This window comes from Ptiloglossa arizonensis, chromosome 4 (assembly GCF_051014685.1).
Source record: "Ptiloglossa arizonensis isolate GNS036 chromosome 4, iyPtiAriz1_principal, whole genome shotgun sequence".
Lineage (NCBI taxonomy): Eukaryota > Metazoa > Arthropoda > Insecta > Hymenoptera > Colletidae > Ptiloglossa > Ptiloglossa arizonensis.
The window spans coordinates 27,492,244-27,516,213 of record NC_135051.1 but is presented as its reverse complement, the minus strand read 5'-3'; the positions used below and the strand labels follow the sequence as shown (position 1 = coordinate 27,516,213).

Genomic DNA, 23,970 nt, shown 5'->3' with positions numbered 1-23,970 from the left:
CGTCGAAAACCTCCGTTCGTTTCTTTGGACATTTCGCGGGAAATACGAAGAGACGCGATACACGTACGCGATGTACCTAACCTGAAAAAAAGCGATCGTTCCTTGAGAAAAGAATCTATACCGAGTACGAAGGGTGTGAGTGTTCCTTCGTTGAAGAAAAATGATAAAGATTGAAAAAGTAAGAGATTTCGTTGCCACCGAGCTTTCGTAACGCGTCTTTCTGTTCGTCTATTTCCACAATTACCCGATGCGAACAAGTTAGCGCAAAACATATATCTTACAGTCTGAAACTTTAGCCCGTATAACGCGGGTCGTGCACGCGGGGAAGAGGTGCGCGGGCACCACAAAGTTCGAAGCTTCTTGGCGTACTTACATAAGCTTTGTGTCTCGAGCTGACGAGTAACTCGACACCGTTTAAGGGAACGTGTGCGTGTACCGTTGCATACGTAGGTACGTCATACGAAAATGCTTCCGCTGGCGGGATGCTACCACGAAAAAGAGGCGAAGAAAAAAGAACCGCGGTCGGATATAGACGTCGAACGCATTCAACCGAAGCGCACAACGGGCTACGGTTTCCGACCTTCGCTCGTGAAACGGACGCCAGTCGTCGAACACAGAAAAGTCTCACGAGTGGTTGTTCTGTAAACATGGCGTCCGATATCTCGACAAAGAGACGTCCGATGTAACGATGTCCACCGTTTTCAAACTTGCACAGGTCGTTGACTATTACCAAAGAACAAAGGAAACCGAATTTTCCCGAACCTTCCTCGCAACGATATTTCAGACGTCCACCCGGACGTTTACCCAAACGTATCGGCCAACAAGATTCTCGGACGTGTTCGTTTATCATTCGCGACCGCGTCCACCGTGCAACGTGATTAATATTTAATTATCGCGCGGGTGTTCCGTCAACCGAGTCATTCTAGACCGGTTGCCTCGGAGAATCGTGACCACCGCGAACCGAAACGACCGCCTCGACGAGAAATTCGGACGAGACGGTATCGAATACTCGGTTCGGACCGTTTCGGAATTGCCGCGATAAATTGCAATCGGTAGCTATTAAAATCACGGGAGCAGCGAGGTATTCTTGGACGAAGAAAAAGAAGGAAGATTGGCCGGCGTTGCTCCTAGGCGAAATGTCGTAACGAACAATGAAGTTCAAATGTTCCGTGCCACCAGCGCCGGTGAAACGATAAAAGGAGCTGCTAGAGAAGACTGCCAGTTTCCTCGTGCGTTTCGCGTCTTCCTCTGCGATTTACCGTTCTGGATCGTTTAAGTTTTACTGCGACGAGCGAGCGAGCGGGCGGACAACCTCGAGAGGAGGAGGGACAGATTTAATTCGTCTAGTAGGCCCGTTGTGCAACTAGACACGCGAAGATCCAAGGAAATCGTTCGACGATCTGCGACATGCAATTTCCTGCACCGACACACGCGTTTCCGTATCTCGTTCCCGGCGAGGGAAATTCGCCACGGCTCCCAAGGTCGAATTATCGTGAATTGTTTAACGCGCCAGCGCTCTCTCGTAAATCAAGTTTTAAGTCTCGTAATATCGTCGATTTATTCTCCACCGGATGCAGAACGCAGCTGTGAACGTTTTATTTTCCTCCCCGTCGAATTCACTTCCTCGCGATATGCACGTTCCACACTCGATTGGTTCCGAACCGTCTTCCCCTGTTCCCTTTTGTTTTTTTTTTCTGCCGTTTCTTTTCGACGAACAAGGTAATGTACAATTTTGAGGTCGTTTCGCCAAGATTTCGATTCGCGGAGAGTACTTTACCCATCGGAGTAACGAGCGAGTTATCGGGGTACGGTTTAAGATAACACGTGTCTCGATCAATCTCGATACCGAGAAACAATTATCGAACAGCTTCTCTGGTGCATTTTTTTCCGCTTCTCCCGAGCAACTGTACGTAAGATGAATCTTGAATCGAGAAAACCAATATTTCACCGCTGAGAAGGATCGAAATAAATCGATCGAAACGTTCGCCAGAGAACATTGCTACCGTTCGATAATTATTTCGCGCGAAGGAATGACTAAAATTGTTATTTCGCACGTGTTTCCACGTACGTCGGAATACGTGTTCCTCGATGTCGTCCCGTTCGGTTCAGCTCTTTAGATTCTCGAGCGAATTGTTCGGTACTCCCCGTACAAGGAAACGAAGTTCGTCCTGCGAGTCGTATGCACCGTGTGCATACGCACGCGGCCGAGTGGTGCATTCTGGGAATGCGTGCATGAATGAATGCCCCCTCTGTCGCCAGCGAGTCGACAGAAGAGAACGAGGGAAGCTCGAGGAAGGGAAAGAAGAAGACGAGATGGAAGAAGAACACGACGAAGAGGAGCGGACCGACCGCAGGAGGATTGTTCTTTTTCAAACGGCAGCAGCACCGGACGACCGACGCACGACGACGAGGCGGGCCCTTTTTGGCCCTTACGTGCCCATATGTGGCCCCCTTCTTCCCTCGGCCTGTCAGATTTGACGTGGTCTTCTTTAAAGCGGTTTTCACCGAGGGCCCTACCCGCCTTTTTTGTCCGCGTGTGCCCGAAAATGGCTGAGGCGACCCAACATGGCCGGCCCTTCTCTCTCTCTTCGGCGAAAAAGGGGTCGAACCGTCAGGGAGAGTCCTTTCCGTCCTCGTAGTACACATTCACCGAACTTCCACCGCGGTATCAACGCGTCTCTCTTTCTTTTTCTTTTTTTTTTCTCTCCAAACGCATCCTTTGTGCCGTTTGATAGCTCGAATTAAAAAGTATTATTCGCGACGCGTCCCTCTCCCTGAAGAAAATTCACTTAGCAATGACAGACTTCGATAGTATGGTCCTTCGAAGATGGTCTCTTATCGTCACCCAGCATTTTTTCGTAATAATTCTCTGAATTTCTCTATCCGTAGGATCTGTATCCTTTATCATTCCAAGAACAATCCATCGATTACCTTTATTCACCGGACTTGCTTCAAATAAATACTATTTAGACTCTCGATTTTATATAATATTTATCGGTGCGAATTTAACATTCTTCCTCGACACTTTTCAGGAATAATAAGTATACCTTTGGTTACTCGAACTATCCTGATTCTTACTATTGCAGAAACTTGGTTTCGATGCTCGGAGCGTTATCGAGTACAACTTCTCCACTCGAGTGATTTGCGTTCGCGGTAAGGAAAGAAACCCTCGGTGGATTATTTTATTTCTGGATCGAGGTTCGAGTTTTCAAGACAATTTGTAAAAATTATTACACGGCAAAAGACTGCCCCAGGGACCTTCCAAAGCAACGCCGGCCGCCTCGTGAAACGCAAGTTTATTGTACCCAATAACTTTGTGTTACGTAAAAGCTACACGTTAAATAGATCCGCGGACGGGAGCTTCGACTTTATCAATTCCTGGCAAGTGGATGACACAAAGCTACCTTGTTCAGCGGCTCGTACGTCGACGCGTAGCTGTCCGCCCGTTAGTATAAATAATTTAGATAGAAGTTAAGCGATTCTATTTTAATGAAATAATTTGTCGCGGTTCGGTATATTTTCCACGAACAAGGGACACAGGAGGGACAGGCTGGATTATTCGACCATGCGTTTCTGTGCACGAGGAAACTCAATCCGGTGAAACAATTGCGTGTAAATTTCAAGGGAATCGCAAGAACGCTATTGGTTCGTCTCCGGTGTACTCTTACGATCTCGTCGATAATTCCACGAACGATCGAATTGTCTGATTATTAGCTGAAATTTTCGGTCCCTTTTTCCGGTGTTGTATCGTACGCGAGAACGCTATTGGTTCATCTCTGGTGTACTCTTGCGATCTCGTCGGATCGGTTGCTCGGATAATTCCACGAACGATCGAATTGTCTGATTATTAGTTGAAATTTTCGGTCTCTTTTTCCCGCGTTGTATCGTACGCGAGGTTGCATCGCACGTGACCGTCGCTCGGTTACTTACGGATCGAAGGCTAGACGACAGGTGCTCTATTTCGAGTGAACGGTTCCTCGCGAATCGACGCAGCGACTTCCTCGAGAAACGCCCGTAACTCGTCGACGCAGAAATACCGTCGACCGATTGACGTTAAAGGTCGTCACGCGTCGAGTTTCCGCCGGATGGTCGTCGCGACGTCGCTCGTCGCGCGAGAACCTCGCTAAAACTCGACGACCGAGGCAAAGGACGAACGAAACCGGTGTATCGGCGACGCACGATCGTTGCGAAACAAACCGAGGACGAGAATTCGCGATCTCGTTCGAAGTGTCGTACGGAGCGTGGTTGTCGCGCCAGATCCTAAATCTGAATGAGAAATCGTGTCGCGTAGATGCGAGGCGCGGCCGAACGCGAATCCGTCAACCGGGTATAAACGCGTAAACCGTGAAAACCGGCTATTTATAAGCGCCGCGGGAGAGAATTCACGAAACCGCCGCGAGAAACGAATGAATGGAACGGTGGACCCGGTATACACCCATCGGAATTTCGGTTTCTTTGGATTACATCTGCCCGGTCGAAAATTCCACGAGACCGCCAGTATAACGTGATTCACCGGTGATAATTTTGTCGCCCGATTGCTCGCGATTTTCAAGCGTCGAGGCTACTGGCCCGGGGAAAACAAATTCAAAGTACAGACGGAACGAGTCGTATCACTCGACTCGCTCGTATATAGTTTTATTTTTATTTTTGACCGTTTGAGGTTCCGTCCGTTCCTTCTATTCTCGAGAGGCCTTTGTGGCCGCTGGACGACCGTAGATCGCAACCGTGTCCCTCCAACTGTCGCAGATTTTCCATCGCGAGATATCTCGCTCGCGTTGATTCGAACGATAAGTTTCTACGCACCGGATTCGAGCTACGAAATCATCCCCGTTACTAATCCCTTTTCGCCAATAAGAACCTACCAATCATCGTGAACTTACCTACGTATGACCTACCAATCATCGTGAACTTACCTACGTATGACCTACCAATCATTGCGAACTTACCTGCGTATGACCTACCAATCATCGTGAACTTACCTACGTATAACCTACCAATCATAAAGAACTTACCTACGTATGACCTACCAATCATCGTGAACTTACCTACGTATGCCCTACCAATCATCGTGAACTTACCTACGTATGACCTACCAATCATCGTGAACTTACCCACGTATGACCTACCAATCATCGTAACCTTACCTACGTATGACCTACCAATCATCGTGATCAACGACGACCTACCGATCACCTACAAAGAATTCTCAACCGATCGATAACAATACTCCGTGCAGAGAGAGGCGTTCAGTTGATCGCGATAGCGATTCTAGACACGGATTTTGCAATATCGCGAGGAACGTGTCGCGAATTCGCAGACGGGACGTTGAGAATCGCGACACGATGGGAAATGAGAATTCGGAAACCGGACGGGAATCACGGTGTACGAGAGAGTGCCGCGTCGGACGAACCGACGCGAAAGTCGCCTTTTTCGTGCAACGGTTCGTGAACGTTGGTAGAGCGTGCGAGAGACACACGGTGACGAGAGGAGATGGGTTCTCTGGTTTCAGATACGCAGAGCGCGTTGCCCAGACACCGTGCATGCTGTAACCGTAAACCAGGCAATGGTACGCGGGCAGTATTCGTAGCTATTTCGGGGACGTCGGCATCGCGAGAACGATTTCAACGAGTGTCTACACGCTTGACCCGAACGCATCTTTATTTGTGCAACGAAAATTCACCATCCTCGGCTTCCGGTCACCCTTCCCGATCGATTTCCACTTTTTCTATTTTTTCGAAACGAAAGTCGACCCTCGATACGCGGATCGATATCGAGTTCAAAGCTTCTTCTAAACATCGTCGTCGTGAACTTTCCTGGACAACGATAACGATTCTCGAGTCTCGCCTCTTGCGTTATCGTTCGATTACGTTTATATTTTACCGGTCCTGGTGAATAACGTAGATATCTCAAATCGGACAAATTGGTCCATCGTAGGTGTCGATAATTACACGTGTATATTGTAAAACAAATTTTACCGGATAACGACAATAATAGTAGCGGTAGGTCTTTGTTTCGCTAGAGTTGTACGCAATATGAACTGAAGGATTGAATGAAATATGATACATAGAAGTAGAGATTAAATATTCAGTTACGGTGTGCAAAAGCGAGGTGCAGCTATACTCGCAAATACGTACTTCGTATAAATTTCAATATTACGAACGGTATGAAAATTTCGATCGTTTTATAGCTACGAAACTGTTTGAAAACGGAATCGTATCTATCGAGTTTGCTACGTTACGATCTACGAGAATTATTCCTATCGCTAGTGTCCTAAACGTAAATAAATCCTACAACACCGAGTTACTACGTTCGCTTATCGTACGACTTTTTTATCGATCAGTCATGTATCGTAAATCCGTTCCCGTTAAAGAGTACCCAATTTGTATAGGTCATCCTCTGTTTACATCGAACGGCACAGCGACCCGTGATTCCTCGTTCAACGATCTTTCGCGTGAAATTGGATTCGTAGAGCTCGCGGCGCCAGGAGGAATTCCTGTACGAGCGCAAATATCGACGGTGTTTAGCGAACTTCGAAGAAACTCGACGTCACAGTCGAACGACAAACGCGTGGAGCCACGAAGATCGTGATTCATCCGCGCGCAGCGGGAGACGAGTGTCCGCGAGCGATCGCTAGCGAGCGCCAAGAGGAGAACAGGGCGAGGTCTTCGACTTTGATGGAAGTCGATCGGTATCAAAGCTCGACATCGACTTTGATGGAAATCGATCGCGATCGTCGACGTGTCGAGGAGTCGCTGCGTCGACCCACGCTACCGGCTGCGGCCAGCAGCCAGACCGGGCTATAACAGGCGAGAGGCGATTCGTCAGCGTTCTCCTCAAGCACGGGGATCCATCTTTTTGGCCCCGAGAGAGACTCTCCAGATGCATCCGTGTCGCAAAAACTAGCGCGCCAATCGTTTCCTTCAATTTTGAACCTATATTTTTTTCATATCCAGCTCTCGTTTCCTTCGTACGCGCTAGCTTCGTCTCCCGAATCGTCTTTACTTCCATCTACCTTTCTCTAAGCACATCTGCTTCACCACTCGTAACTTTTACACTCTTCTTATATTATATCCTTCCAGTTTTCTTCTCTTCCTCGTTGTTCACATTTTCATTGTTACGTCAACTGTTCCAATTCTTCACGTTTCGACTATTTGCGCCCCGAAAGTTCTTTTTTAACAAAATAATTGTCCAACCGCAGAACGGCGAGTTCGATGATCGAGTCGGGCGCCATGTTCACGTTGGTACTGACAAAAAGCTAGTTGAAGTAGCGCCATCCTCTTTGTCACCGTGTGGGTCTTCTAATATCCTTCCAGTTTTCTTCTCTTCCTCGTTCACTTGTTCATTGTTACGTCAACTGTTTCAATTCTTCACGTTTCGACTATTTGTGCCCCGAAAGTTCTTTTTTAACAAAATAATTGTCCAACCGCAGAACGGCGAGTTCGATGATCGAGTCGGGCGCCATGTCCACGTTGGTGCGCACAAAAGGCTAGGTGAAGTAGCGCCACCCTCTTTGTCACCGTGTGGGTCCCCTCGGTTTTCAGAAAGAGTCAATATTGGCGCAGCCACCCCCGTGTGTCCAACCCTTACCGAGAGACCGACAACCGCCCGTGCCCCCTACCGTAACGCCCTCTCGACACTGACTCCATTCCCTTTTTCCCCATCTGTCCTCCACATCCGGGAAGTGGCATCCCTTCCCGAAACCCTGGTCTCCATCCCCGAGCCGTGTCCACTCCAATCTCACGTGCCTCCATCTTTCCACTTCCACTCGACGAAACGAGTTAATTAAAGCCGAATAACGGACATTTAATACGACGACTACCTTTTTGTCCTATTCTGTATTTTTATCGATTTAGAGGTCAGAGTCGTGTCGTCGGTGTCTCGAATCGAAACGTACACCACGTAGTTTCCTTCTATCCTATCTCGTTCTATCTTTGAACAACCAAAATCGTCACCGGTGCCTTCTACGCGAGAAGAGTCCTCTTCCGCGGAGAACGATCATCGTTGTTCACGACTTGCGCGAGAACTCGACGAAACGCGCAAGAAACCATCGCGTGGAATCAATTACGTTTATTCAAGTGCGGATAGAATTCGTCAAAGAGCACGGTTTTTCAAAGTGTCGGTTTTTTTTTTCCAGAACGCTTCCACGCACCGAAATCGTCAATCCCGTTTCACAAAGCGTGTAAAGTTTCCACGCTGGAAACGATATCGCGGCGAGTATCACTTCGTTCTGAGACGACGTCGCTGTCGTAATACAAGAGATCGTTAAATTCAATTCACGGAAAACATTAACGGAACCGTGCGTGTCGTCAACAACACCGATAAAGCGTCACTGCGCGAATAAACGAAAGAGGTGGACCGTCTCTATCGCGTGTATCGCCAAATAGATAAATTAAACCCTTTTTTTTTCTTTTCTTGCGCGAGAAACTGTACCGAATAGTTCGATAACGTTTCTAAAAAAGCATACGTATTTTTTCCAACGTTTTGTAATTTTTGTATCGTCTGTTTAGCGACGCTAGATTTTTCTTTATAATTGTTCTCAAAGGATAGATATAATAAACGCGACTGATGTTTATCGCCGGCCACCGTCGCGCGGCGAGAAGAAATATGTACGTGGAAACAATCCTGAATATTTCGCAGAAGTATCCCCTTTGAAGACATTCCGCGGATGCTTCCACTTGATGTATGTTCATCGTTTAACCGCGACGCCACCTTTGGGTGACGATTACGACCTCCTAATTTTACGAGCTGTTCTCCTCGGTTGAATAATACCCCGTTTGCTTTGTATTAAAACGAGGAAATATTTTATTCGCCCAACTATCGCAATTGCGCAACATTTCTTTCGTGTAATATCTTCGCAACTTCGAAACTCTTCAATTTCTTTACGGGCTATTTTCGCGCATTTTTTTGAAGCTAGAATCGCGTATAAAATTTAACACACTGGAATGGTTGACGCAAGATGGAATATTTCTTTAAAAATATCCAACCGACGTTAAAGTCTGAATTTTAAAACGAGAAATCGGTTATCGCGGATTAACGTGATCGAGTGTGGCCACGAAAAGGGATCAGTTAATAATACACCGACGGATTAACGATCAGTTTCTAAGATTAAAGAGCGTTGAATGTTAATAACCCGTTATACGAACATTGTCCAAGTTACAAAAAGATTTTTCCAATAGCATCGATCGGATACGGGAGCCGTACCGATGAAATTTTAACGAACCTAGCGAGACACTGATCTCGAATTTTAAGGGAATATCGATGGAGATTAAGGGACGAATTCGCGTCCTCCATTTTCCCGGTTATTCCTCGGCCGGGTCTCGATTTATCGTCGAACGAAGACGAGGGTGTGCTGACAGTAACCAACGAGGGTGAGGCTGGGGCGAGTTTGTGTTGGAGTGGGTACATTAGCAATGTTTTGTTGACACTGGAGAACAACGACAGAGCCATTACTGAGCTCCGACCCCACCGACTATGCAGCACGGCTCCTCTTCGATCCATCGAACCAAGGAACCCTGCCACACGGTTGGCGAAGTGGATTAGCTAACCCTGCATTTCTATTTCCTGTTTCTCCGTCAGTATTCATCACTCTACAAAGTCATTCCGTCGATCGAAACTTTCGTAACAACGAAATTAAAAAGAACCTCTGTTTACAGTTTCCGTCCAGTCCTTCCAGAAGGAACTTTTTCTTTTTCAATGGACGTAAATGGACAGTCGTAGAATCTAAGATCGAAAATTTGACGGTCGAAATAAAATACACTTAAGAAAACCATGAAACGATCCCGGAGAATATTTCACGAAACTGGATTCAAGGGGGGACAGTGTATCGAGAGACTATTTCTGTGAATTACACAATCCGTAATAAAAGAATCGTAAAAGTGAGAACGAAATAGACAATACGTTAATTTAATTTACTGCTTGTTGCGGTGATAAAAAATTTGAACGGGGGCATCGAACGCTATGCGCGGTGTGTATTCGAAAAAGAACGAGACATCGAGTACCGAAGATCGAACGTATCGTGGTACGCATTAACGTAACAAATTTCTGTAATGTGGAACGTAGCATCGGTTTAAAGATAACGCGAAATATATATACATAGGCAGAGGTAAAAAAAAATATTATTATAAAATTAGAACACGATAACAGCGAATAAAAACTTACGTAAGACGAACGATCGTCGTTCGTAACAACAGACAATTTTCTTATTACGTTAACGATTATTACGAGTGACGATCATTTAGCTTACGTAAGTTTTTTGTACGATTATCGTGTTCTTAATATTGTACCGATACTCTGTTCCTTTTATCGATATATTTCGTTTCGTTGGTATTTCTTCCACGTCCATATAATTTTTCGTTAGAACACAAACGACCCAAAAAGCAAGCAGAAAAGTTTGAAAGGAACACGTCTGTATGGTACGTAAATTTTCTGTACAATTATCGTGTTCTTAATATCGTACCAATGTTCTGTTCCTTTTATCGATATATTTCGTTTCGTTGGTACTTCTTCCACGTCTATATAATTTTTAGTTAGAACACAAACGACCCCAAAAAGTAAGCTGAAGAGTTTCAAAGGAATGCGTCTGTATGGTACGTAAGTTTTTTGTACAATTATCGTGTTCTTAATATCGTACCGATACTCTGTTCCTTTTATCGATATATTTCGTTTCGTTGGTACTTCTTTCACGTCGATATAGTTTTTCGTTCGAACGCGAACGACCCAAAAAGCAGGCGGAAGAGTTTGGAAGGAACACGTCTGTGTGGCACGTAGGGACTCGACGGGCTCTTCCGGCTTTATTTATTTTTGGCGGCGCGATGTTGTTCTTAACCCTTCGGCCGGGCGAACTGGTTATGTGCTCTCGGGTGTTTCGAAGATTAGAAGCGTCTGAGGAGCGGCCTTCTCCTTCGCCCAACGAGATGATGATATTAGAGCCCGGGGGTATAATAAAGACGCTTTAAGCGACGTTTATAACAAGAACGCCTTTGCAACGAAAAAAAACACTGTCGCAGCACGTGCAGAGAGGAGAAGTTTATTTTTGTCTACGAGAAGCGAAGCCACACAATGCAACGAGACGCGTCCCGATACCTCTGTCCGACGTTTTATGCTCGGAAAACAGACGCATACGTTTCGAGACCTGTACCGGGACGATTTATTGCACACTTTTCGTGACGAAAACACCGACCTGAGATTCGACAGTTCCCTTTCCAAACGATAACGATGGTGATAAAACTATATTTAAAGACGGAGGAAAAAGAAGGGTGACCGACGACTCGAATACAAGGGCACAGAATTATTTCCCGCCAAGTATTTTATCCACTGCCTGCAACGGTCAACCGGTGACTCTCTCGCAGCGCCTATGCTCGACCCTTTTCGCTCGGTTGATACATTTCATTTGGTAAGATAAAAATTCAATCATCGCCACCCAAGTACCTTGAATTGTTGCAAATTTTTTAACGTCGAGTTCAAGTTCTCGCGTCGGTTCGTTTGGCAGCCCGAGCCGCGCTAAATTTAACACATCCGAGCGAATAATTTAAAGGGAGCTACGTATGCAGAAATTTTCGAAATACGTTAACTTATCCGTATACGCGATAAACGTTGATACGATTAATTAAAGTAGTTACCGCCGGTTGAAACCCGTAGTATACGATTAACCTGGGAGTCGGTTCATCGTTATTTCGTAATCGCGAGATACGGTAATTGGAATGCAACCTTGATCGAGGCACGACGATAAATTCACCGAAACGAAAATACAACACAGAGGTAGACGTTTCGAGGAATTAATGAGTAACACGTGCGCGCACCGAAAGTACCAGCGATGAAAAAAGTAACCGAAGCGGGCGGGCAGCGTTGCGCGATAAGAATTGCTTACTGTCGTGTCTAAACGGCACGATCTGCGCGGGTTGTTTACATTTCACGGTGCCTTCTAGTCCTTTGTTAGATAAAGCCTCGACTACCCTGCACGAGGTTCTTCGTCGCGAAATCACCGCTCGATACGAGAAGAATGCGTTCTACGTTCCGCAAATGCGATGGAACCGACCGATCGGCTTGCACGGTTAATCGTACTCTATCAATCGGAATCACAAATGCTCCTGTACGTTTAAAATAATATAAAGAAACTTTCTCGATGCCGATGTACACCAGACGCAAGATAGAAAATAAAAAAGAAAAATAAAAGACTCGTCCGTGGTGTACGAGTAGGTTGCATCTGTGATGTAAACAGGTTTTATTTTGGCGCAGGATATACCCTACGAGCGTAACAAGAACGAGGCCTTGGACATAGTTCTGCGATGCTGACCGAGAGGTTCTCTCGTAGGACAAAGTGAAAAGTTCCACACGTTTCGCGGAAAGTTCTTCCCGTAGCTTCGATGGCTTCTATGTAACAATGGTCTCGCGATCGCCATAGAAAACGAAGATCGCGTTTCGTGGGGATATACCCTTGAAAATACTATCGTCGCCAGTTTCGAGTCATTGTTACCTTCTCGACGTTGCTGTCGAAGGCAGAAAAACGTTCGCTCTGTCGCTTGGCAGCCACCGGTGTCCGATGACCGAACGTGCGCGCGAACCAGAGGCATGCGAAGGGAAGATAACAAAAAAAGATGCTGATTGCGAGATTTCTGGCGGCGCCGTCTGCCCGTTATCTTCGCCTCCTTTGTTCTATGCGACACACCTCGTCGTCCTCGGATGTCTTTCTGCGACGGACGAATCGGGAGGATGCGACTAACGTTCCTTGGGTATCGACGAACCGTTCGAAATCGACACGAGGATTTATTGTTACCGTAACGTGCACGTAGAATCGTTGCAACCGAAATACTCTCGAAAATCTAAGAAACTGTAATACTCATGGAAATGCAAACCGAAATATATCATCCTTGCAGAGTGTCTTTCTTTTTACGGATGTACGAAGAAAATAGATTGCATTGTGCCTTAGGTATCGACGAATCGTTGCAACCGAAATACTCTTGAAAATCTAAGAAACTGCAATACTCACAGATATGCAAATTGAAATGTATCGTCGTTGTAAAGTGTTTTTCTTACGGATATACGAAGAAAATAGATTGCATTGTGTTTTAGGTATCGACGAACCGTTCAAAATCGAACCGAAGATTTATAGTTACCGAAACGTGCACGTAGAATCATTGCAACCGAAATACTCTCGAAAATCTAAGAAACTGTAATACTCATGGAAATGCAAACTGAAATATATCATCCTTGCAGAGTGTCTTTCTTTTTACGGATGTACGAAGAAAATAGATTGCATTGTGCCTTAGGTATCGACGAATCGTTCGAAATTGAATCGAAGATTTATAGTTACCGAAACGTGCACGTAGAAACAACTCGTGAATCGTTGCAACCGAAATACTCTTGAAAATCTAAGAAACTGCAATACTCGTGGAAATACAAACCGAAATATATCGTCGTTGCAAAGTGTCTTCCTTCTTACATATGTACAAAGAAAATGGATTGCATTATCTCGGTAAATTCTCGTCTTGTAATAAATGACAAAAAAAAAACTCAAAATATCCCTCAACGTATATCTTTGAATATTCAAAGAGCGTTTAAAAATCCCGTAGCGACTTCTCGTTATGCACCGAGGGGTTTGAAGAACGTCGAGTTCTGAAATCGATAGCGCACGGTTTTCGCAAACCGTGAGAGTTGATTTGTCGAAGGTTATTGCCTTCCGCGGCAGAAGTTCCGAGTCACGCGAACCTTTGAATAAATCGTCTGTTCTTCGTCCGTGCGTTATGTATCGTGGCCTAAACGAGGCCGTTTAATCGTTCGATAAGAGCTCCCGCGGGAGAATACACCGTGTGCATCCTGGAGATCGACCTTTTTTGCTCGACACGGGACGCCCACGAGACGCCCCAGTCCCGTGGGGCCTGATACCGCTAACGTTTCCGCCCCTGCACGCGTGATCCAGCTTTAATTTACATCAGCTTGCGGACCGAATTACTCGCGCTGCCTGAAAGAGGAAGTCTGTTTAATTCGAGGTAGCATCGCCCGACAGAATTTTCAAATCTTGTTTAGTACGTTGTTCGAACCCGCGCGAGAGAAACTCGCAATTCAAGCTTCAAGCTTTGGCCAGGCTTTCAAGCTTTTCCTCGATTATCGACTCAAAGTACAGGGAGTACACTGAAGATCAGTTTTTGAACATCGTACACGTTCAGGATCGTCGAGATATGAATATTTCTCAGCGTACCTCGACAATTGTTCTCTGTCTGGTAACCTCAAACGGTTACACCCTGTGTAATTGACACTTTTTAAAATTCGACCAATTCCGATTCCCCGTTCACTAAACCACTCTCTCTGCTACCGATTGAGTTGTCCGAATCGTTCACGGAGATTTCCATCCCAAATCTAATATTCGAGAACGGCTATCGCCTCTAATATATCAATCGTGAGATGGCGCTGAGGGTTATCCGAGACGTTCGCGAACGTGGATTTATTAGGTTCGAATCGAGTAGATTTATAGCACCTGTGAGGCAGCAGGAATGTAATATTCCTCTAATGTTTGATATAGTGGATCGACCGTTCTCGGACTACGGTCACCAGACGAGCTGCGCGTATTTCTCGATAGAACACCGAACCGATGCTACCCGATTGTCTCGTTTAACTTTCGCGAAAATTTCTCGACAATTTCGTTTAAGGTACAACCATCACGAGCACTCGAAAAAAAATGACCAAGAAGGGAATAGCGGAACAACGATCGAATAATTCGGCTCGTTCGATATTTCGGTGCAAGGGGGTGGTGTACAACGAATTACGCCGAGGGAGAGCACGGGAGGGTGGTATGAATGCTTTGTGGGATTTCCTGTAATTAATATGCCGCGAATGATGCCATGCGTATCCACGATACCCCCAAAGCCATCGGATAGGACTATAGGAGCCACCACCGCGGTTCCCTTCCCACCCTCTGCCGCTTTCTCTGTTTCTCTCTGACCTTCTGTCTCCGTTCATGGGAATACACAGAAGCCATAAGAAATTCGATACGTTCCCCGTGGCGTGACACGGCTGTGTACCGGACTGGGCCTCGCCACGGTGGTGCTTCCCACTTCCTCCCTCGCGAAATTCTCTGCGAGGAGAAGCGCCGTCCGTCTATCCATCCTGGTCACCGATTCGCATCGATGGATTCACCGAAATCAAGGGACCCGGCGGTTCTTTCTTTCTTTTTTTTTTCTCTCTCTCTTTTCTTTCGAATATTTATGGTATCCGATGGATTCGAGAGTCTCCGTTACGCCGGGCGTCGAGTGTCGCTCGTTCGTCTCCGTCGCGCGTCGTTGAACGAGTTTCCCGAACCGGAAGTACCGATACCTCCTTAGAAACGATCGGTCCATCGAACAGGAATTCTTCTCGCTCGTCGTCAAACGGTTCACGAGGAATCGATTTCATCTCGGACAATGTTTCACGCCCGATCGTAAACGTCTCGAAGATCCAGCTTCGATTTATATTATCGATTCGCGGACAGATTAATACCAAATAGGAAATATACGACGAAACGTATGACGGTGTACAATTTTGGCAACACTCTGCTGCGTTACGTAACCGTACCTAAATCGATCGAAACGGTCGGGATTGTTAACTCTTTCCAGCCGAGAGTAACGAAGCTTCGACAGATCGTGTTACCTCGTCTCGAGTCGAAAATTGCGACCGAGAGGAGAACGAAAATTGATCAACGAACCGGGCACGACGTATCTGGGACGAAAAGTTCCGAAACTGTGTGGAAAAAATGTCCGAGATTGCGAGGAAAGGCATACACCACGCGATGCCAAAGACACGCGCGCGGAGCGTCTACGTTACGCAGTTATGAGGCCGTCTTCGAGTTTGCTCGGTTCGTTTCTAAAATCGGATATAGAGCAACGACCTTCCAAACAACATGAAACTCCTACGCCTGCGCCCTCCACGAATTCCGCGGATATCAACTCGGCCAACGACGATTAACTTCCAACAAGGCCACCCGCGAAAAAGAATATTATATATATATGTATATATATACATATATTATTGCAACGATGCTTGTATCACCATTGGCATTTCCAAAGCTTCCGAGATATCCGAGCAACGCTACCAGCGTCGCGTTCTTCGGTTATTACAAAACGTTACGTAACGAGTTGCTCTATAGTTTTTTTTTCGTAAGTTTCGAACGAAATTCTACTATTTTTAAATCTACGAATACGTCAAGCTGCGTTCAATTATAATTTGTACTATTAGATAATAGTAGTATTTAAATTAATAGTATAATTTGTAGTATTCTAGTATTGGAATATCCATAAGTAGTGACATTGCTACATCGAATTAAATATACATATAATACTTCAAGGTAAAGATTCCACTTCGCGAAGACTCTTGATAGAGAAATAAACGAAATTTATAAAATCTGTTAAATATTAAAATATGTCAACGTTCAGAGTGATACTTAACCACTTGGAAAACCGATTCGAATATAAAATTGAAGATTTCCATTGGGAACTTACGTCGCTCTACTCTTTCAACATTGCTTCGACTTGTGAATAGTAAAACTAATATAAAAAAAAATATTCGATCGTAAATTCGGTCACTTTTTGCTAACATAATATCAAAGAGTATCCAAGTGTTGCAAAGACGGTGGTGCAAACTTATGGGTACTCTTAATGTTTCGACACTTTTTCACGAGCATACTCTATCGGTCGAATTTTAGTTAACTCGCCAAGTGTAGCAATATCGAGGAGAAATAAAACAAATACCTGTGTTCTGCTGCCCGATCCCTTTGTCTCCGGTTCTTGAACCAGTTACTGACTTGCGTGGTGGTGAGGCCCGTACTCTCTGCCAGTTCTCGCTTCTCACGTGGTGACGGGTAAGGATTGGTGGCGTACCAATCCTTCAATACGCTCCTGGATTTCTCCTTGAAGCAGTAGGATGTTTCTTCGCCGTCCCAAATTGTTCTAGGCAGTGGAAACTTGCGCCGCACGCGATATTTCCCTGCAATTCGAATATCAAATCCGGTCAATTCAAACTCGGACAATCGCAAAAGTAAACTATACGCATCGTGGGCTAAGTAAGCGACAACTAACGAGCGTTAATCCCGCTAAAGAATTTCTCATTCGTTTTTTGCATTACTGTTAATCCTACCGTTTAGTAACATAATTATTTTTGTATTGCCATGGGAATCACATGTTGCTACCGTTAATTACAAACAATCGCGTCAAGGGTGGATTACGTGATTTACGTTAAAGACACTGAGGTTCTAAATTACCGCGCGGTATTTTTGAAACGGCACAACACGGTGCACGCAACAGACTCGATTTTATTTCTGTCGTTCGATCGCGCCACAAATATACCGTGCATTGTTTTGCGTTTCCCTCGAACGAACGAGCGCAACCGATTTCAATCGGTTCGGCCGGGGGAGGGAAGAAAAAAAAAAAGAAGAGTCGTATAAATAAAGATTATACACGCGAGAGCTTTCTAAAATAGTTGCGTGTTGCGGCTAAAAATAACAAATTCGAAAGAACTTGTCGGATACGTAAAGACAAATACATCTACCGCTGTTGACCGGCACGAAACGTTTTCGGTCCAGCTTTAAGATCATTACAGGAGAGCAAGCTACTATTTCGTTTCTCAGAACCTTATGCCTCTTTCAAACAGTCCGGAAATCTTCGTACGAGTCTCACCAGGCGACCAGGCGACCAGGTTTCTCTCTCTCTCTCTCTCTTTGCTCTCTGGTTTTAGCGCGTGAAGGATCGGATGACACGAATTGGTTCGCAAAAGTAAATGGAAAGATCTAATTAGAATGTCAGCTCGTTAAATTCGCCATCCTTCTGTTTACAACACGCGACAGAAATAAAACTGGCAGGGTTCGCGCGATATTGCGGCGCTCTAAACTTATTCCTTCATAAAATGTTTCCTTCTCCGCCATTATAATCGCCAATGAAACAGATCCAACGTTGTTACAACCTTCGCGCGCCGTTGACCGTATTTTTAACCCGCGTATCACCGATGTCAAGTAAAATTGACACACAGAGTCGACGGAAAAAAATAATAATAAATAAAACGTATTTAAAAATCGATTAAATAGCGATAACCGAAAACAGAGACGGGGGAAAGAATTGAAGCAACGTTTGACGCTTGATGTCTGCTATTAATGTAATATAGCTTGTATAGCGTGTAAAGCATTTTTGGAATTAAATTTTATTTCGGTTGGTCGTCCCAGTTCCGTCTCGTTTAATAATGAATCAAGGAAGACTATGTTTACAAATACTACTAAGTAGTGCATCCGCTATTAATCAATGTCGCAGTCGTACAAATGTAAATGCTTGTACGTTCCAAATGTTTTACTTGAAGTTAACAGCAACGATCACTAGCGACCAACATGGCGGCGAATACATCAAGACCTTAAAAATCTTATTCAAAGTATTAGGTACCACGTGAGATTAAAATGACAGCTAATCTATCTTCTTCAAACGGGATATTTTTCAAATTACTTTTCGATCGTATTGTTTATATTTTATGGGGTAATAAGCCACTTTGAATTTTAATTACATAGAAATGGATACTTTATCTCGGGCTGTGAGAAGCCATCGTTCTTCCGACACAGAGTTGAGCAAAATTTACCAAAGAACGAACGACTAATCTAAAACATTTTTATCCGGATAAAAAGTTGACCGTTATTCTCATTAGTTATTGAAAAAAAATTGTGCCCAATACTGGTCTAATGTGCAAAAGGTAAATGATACTAACCAACTGCACCAAGAGGCCTTCCTCTCAATCTCTCGGCCTCGATATAATGGGCCTTGAGCCAGAGGTTCTGCAGTTTTTGATGATTGTGCGGGTTGAACGTGTGACTCTCCAGGATCCTGTAGAGTTCCTTGAAATGGCCCCGGTGGAAGGCAACGATTGCTTTGGCTTTCAGGACGCTCTCGTGTCGGTGCAACCTGGTGCACGACGGAAGGGACCACAAGAACCTGCCAAGCCTCTCCACGGAGCCTGCCTGCTGGAGAACCTGGACAGACGACACCATCGCCTTGAAGACGATAGACAGGGGGGGCACACTGTTAGTCGGCAGAACTCATCCCGGTCTCCTCTTATTCTAGTGTATCTTGTATATGTTTTTTTGTTTAGTTCTAATATTCGATTACTTGTCTCTTGTTTGTCTTTTTTCGCGCGCGAAAAGGGCGTTTCGTAGGAAAATGAATTTGGTAAAAATCTACTATGAAAACCATTGTTTCACCTGTCAAAAATGATCATCTCGATCCACCCGTTGTTGACAACACTCGTATGCACTTTTCACGAGCCTCGGTATTATCGATGCAGGGCTCGTAACGCGTGAAAAACGACAAAACCAAAAGGGAAACGTTAAATTCTCGTTAAACGTAAGTATCGGACACGGTCGAGCAACAACATTACACGCTAACGCGATCGATACATACTTGATCGTTTATTACCTCCAAATTACCGAAAACGAGCCTCCATTAAATGCGACGATGGTATTAGACTCGCGCGCACCTGCCACGGTTACTTCTTCATTCGCGTCGCCGTATGCCATCTAGTTTTCGCGCGACCATTCTGACGAGCGATTAATCACGATGCGCGTGAAATCCTGGGCATAATGAGAAACGAGCCGCGTCGAAAGCCCAAGAGAAATGGACGACAGAGATCGTGATCGGACCTTAATGACGGTATACGAAGCTTTCGATTGCCCGACGACAAATCAACCCGACGTGTCGAGCGAACCGAAACGGTGCCTTCTGTCTCGTTCCATCGCTACTCGACTCTCGTTCCACTTAACTACGAGAACTCGAGAGGATCGATTTGTCTTCGCGCGAGTCTCTCGAAACAGGTAGCAAGGGAAACGATCGGCGGCACCCGGCGAACGTAGAAAAAAAATTACAGATAACGTTCTTTCTCGAACATTAAATCGACGGTTATTTCGGATGATACAAGACAACTAGCGCCCACGTCTCACGGGGTAATCGCGAATTAACGCCACACCATGGATGATTGGTCAAGTGACATCTCACGGATCGCCCGTATACTTTCACTTTTCGGACACGCTGCGCGAACCGAGGTTTGATTGTTTAATAACTGTAAATGTCAAGCGCGCGGGTATGCTTTTAAACGATGGTTTGAATTATTGGGAGGCGCGATCGTAAACGCGCTTTAGACCACTCTCTAAGCCTCCTTTCTTATTATGACTCGAGCGTAATTACCCGTTAAACGATTCCATTCCAAGCCGACGGCGCGGTAGTTTATCGAAAACGCAAAACGCTGTCGTAAATTACGGAGAATATCCATGTGACGTGGGCAAGGAGTTAAACGTCTAGCCGTATGTATAACGTACATATGGGAAACGTGTGCAAACGCGGACTCTCCTCGCGCATCCTTGCTTTTGCAACTCGTATCTCCAACCCTTCCGTTTGATTACGTTTATACTCCGGAAAAGTTAAAATTCCGATACCCGATTTTTTTTATTAATTAACGAAAACATGTGCGTACATGCGATTGTTCACCGATGAAACTTCTCTTACGAACATTTGTCGCAATTTTTTGCGTATATAACGTTTCGCGCTTGACGAACAAGGTCTCGTTTTACGGTGGCCAGAATAATATGTTCGAATCGAAAGAAAGAAATTCCGGCATACAGGCAGGACGTTCGACGCGAGGAGTGTAAACGTCGCACACAAAACAATTTATGGTCGCAGTAAAAACGCATGAACTCCATTAGCCGTGAGATACGCAAGTGAATCTTGGCGTGCGGTGCTGTACATTGTTGTGCACGATATCGCCGGGGTATAGACAATTTTAGGGCCAATTTCGTCATCGCGTTGCAAGGTGCATAAATTAATGTTAAGGATACTGTTAAGTATCTTGCGAACAGCCGTTCACGGTAGCTAAGAGGTTAAGTGGTGTTTCCAATATAATTTTTACCGACGCGGCACATATAACTCTTCCGTTAGTGGATGTAAACAGACACATACTCAAAAATTACGTTACTCGCGCCTAACTTATCAAATCGTAAGAAACGCGGTTGCTTCGCACCCTTCCGTCGGACAATGCTAACCAATACTGCGCGCGAAAATCGAGTCGACCAATCGCAAGTAAGAAGTGTGAGGATAATAGAAAATTTCAGGTCGAGTAGTTTCGGGTAATTTTATTAGAATGGGGTTAGGATCCTGAAAGTCCCTTGCTATACAAGATTACTCGGGCACCCAAAGCTCGCTAGATGCAAGACAGATTTTGTACGATCGAATCGGGCACTGAAACTTTTCACTCTCGAACAGTTTTCGAATTCTACATCTTATTCAACTCTTCGATAACATTTCACTTTACAACGTTTCGTAAAAGTTAAAGTTTCTGCACCTTCTTCCGTTACGGCAAATTTATTTTCGACAATTTTATCTTTCATCTATCTTTAATACTGGCATCGACTGCTGTTGGTAACCAATCGAGTAAGAGAATTATCGTTCACTCTCGTACCCAACTTTGAAAACGTAGCGCTGCGATCGTGTATGGGAAATGCATAATATTCTAATGCCCGTTCCGAGTAGCAGGAAACTTTCAGGACCCGACTCGACCCGAGTTGTGTTTCAAATTTTCGAATCGAATTCGAAAGTTTGAAAATTCTATGAAATTTTCCGATATTTTCACACCACGAGTCGCAATTACAACACAAAACGATTCAATTTTCATCGAATAATCGAACAATCATTGCTTGGAAAGCTTACCTCGCAAACGCAGGCAACTTGATCCTGCGTGAACCCAAAACTCGGAAGCTGTCCATTGCTACCGCTACCGCCGCCGCCGGCAGAGCTTGCGGGACTATCCTGGGGACTGTAGCTGGCTGGTCCTGTTCCAGGACCATACGTACTCGCTTCGATGGGTCCTGCTGAGTGTCCCGTAAGAGGCGTCGGCGTCCCTTGCGGACTATAATCGCCGGTCGAGCCCAAAACGTCCGCACCACCAGAAGAAGGTCCCATCGCGCCTCCGTTTCCGGTGGTTCCTCCGTAGGCCATCATCGCATCATTTCCGGGGCCCACGGCGGAGACCCCTTGCACACCGTTCCCTCCACCCTCCACCGTGAACCACTTCTTTGCTTCTTTGCACTTCGTTTCACTCACTGTTCTTCCTTACCACGCAATCGAATCCTCCTCGATCCCTCGCAAACAATCCCCGCACCGATCGTTCGGCCGACGGACGGGACCTAGTCCTATCGAGAATCGTTCCGACGGCGGATATTTAGCTGCGCGCGAGCGACTGGGTGAACCTAACTCGACGACGATCCTCATACCTCTCTCGGTCATCCACGGTACTGTTTCGCGCACGATTTCCTGCGAGGCATCTTCGAGTAAACCTACTTCTTGTCACGTCGAGTCAAAGTTCAGCGACGAAGTTCACGGCGAATGGTACTTTGGAAAACTGTTATCTCGATTTTCTAGTCGATCGTCGAAAGAATTGAGAACGCGGTTCGGTAAGTGGTCGTACACGCCTCGAAAGAGGAGAAAGCACAGGGGGCAAAAAGTATACGCCAACACGGGAACAACGAACGAGATTTCGTGATGGTGTAAACGCGTCGGAATATGCAGGAAGGAGATATTTTTAGGCCACCGCTGGTAGAGAGTTGCTGCAAGCTCGACTGCCGACGAACTCCGCACCGGGATGTTTCTCGTGTTACGAGAGGAAAAGAAAAGGTATATACCGTGAAATAATAAAATATCACTCCAGGTGCGGTTATTCTCTAATCTGCTTTCAGACTGGTACCACCAGCAGCCGGTGGACCGATTGCTACACAAACTCCGTCTCTCTTTCTCTCTCTCTCTCTCACTCTGTCCCTCGCCCCGCGTGCCGCGATTATCTTGCGTTACTGCCTCCGACTAGATCCGATTATGGCAAGTTTCTCTTAGAGCGCCAGGTGCGCCCTCCTTCAAGATTATTCTCCCTCTTTTCCCTTCGACTCGCGTCTTTTCTATCTCCTCGTGGCAGGTTGCACCGTGAAATCCACGGGCTCGTGTTTCCGCGGGCCGTGGTAGGTGTGTATTTATAGGCGCTTAGTATACTCGCGTACGAACGCGCACCGGCTATTATTAGGAGCGTGTTAAATAGTCCGTTTTCTCTGTCCCTCTCTCTCTTTCACCCTAGGTTCTTGCTGCTCTCGAGCCTCGAGAAAAACTTTTAAACTGTCGTCGACTCTGGAGAATCTCGATAGCACGCGACAACACACGATGCACTTGAACGATCGAATGCACTGTTTATCTCGCACCCGGAACACTCTTGTTGAACGACAGCACGCGACCCAATACCAACGGCCACACGCGAGATGGTACGTCGAGCAAAGAATCGACTCGTGGCATCGAGGACTGTTCGAAGAATGATAACGAAACGTCAGATTTGCACTCCCTCTCTCTCGTGACCGGGCGAAAGAGAGACGTTCTCCTACGCACGCACCAGAAGGGACTGCCGCTCCGGCGTGCTCCGAAACCGAGCCACTCTGTCATGCGCAGCTAAGCGCCGATTGGCCGAGGCGTGGCCCGGCTGACAGCTACCTGATGCGCGCAACCATTGGCTGCTGGGCATGGCCACGACCACCATCCCGGCTTGCTATTGGTCGAATCTTGCGCGGCGATAAATAAGCCTTATTACACCCCCAACTTGTACTCGTTTCTTTCTCTATTGCGAGTGTAGTTGGAGAGATGCGCAACCGAATCCGACAAATCCATCCCGAGACGGACGTGGGTCTTTCCCGTTGCTCGTTAAATTCTAGGATTGACCGACTACTTAATTGTCCTCTGTGAATATCTCGCGCGACGATGCACAACCGTGGAATTCGTCGGCGCATCGGATTGCGCATTCGACGAACTTCACTCGAATAGCCGTCGATACGTTACCAGCGATTTGGTAATCGATCCTTCGAGTCTATTCGTCCTAACGACTCGAATCGTTAAGATCGATCTGTTTTTTTTCTTTATTCTCAATACGGTCCATTTTTTCGCTCTAGAATAAAATGGCTCA

General features: G+C 45.8%; 1 protein-coding gene across 3 annotated transcripts in view; it reads right to left on the bottom strand.

Moving 5' to 3' along the window:
• The window catches only part of So (SIX homeobox 1 protein sine oculis), a 32,317-nt gene extending 8,937 nt beyond the window's left edge, over positions 1 to 23,380 (bottom strand). For 2 of the 3 annotated variants that reach the window (XM_076309332.1, XM_076309334.1), the window contains exons 1-3: positions 21,690 to 23,380; positions 18,706 to 18,988; positions 16,716 to 16,950 (exon numbers count right to left, since the gene is read on the bottom strand). In XM_076309332.1, the coding sequence (XP_076165447.1) occupies positions 16,716 to 16,950; positions 18,706 to 18,988; positions 21,690 to 21,980 (809 nt within the window). In that variant the 5' untranslated portion in view covers positions 21,981 to 23,380. The remainder of the gene's footprint in view (positions 1 to 16,715; positions 16,951 to 18,705; positions 18,989 to 21,689) is intronic. The other variant, XM_076309333.1, reaches the window with a different exon arrangement.
• Positions 23,381 to 23,970: the final 590 nt, after the last annotated feature.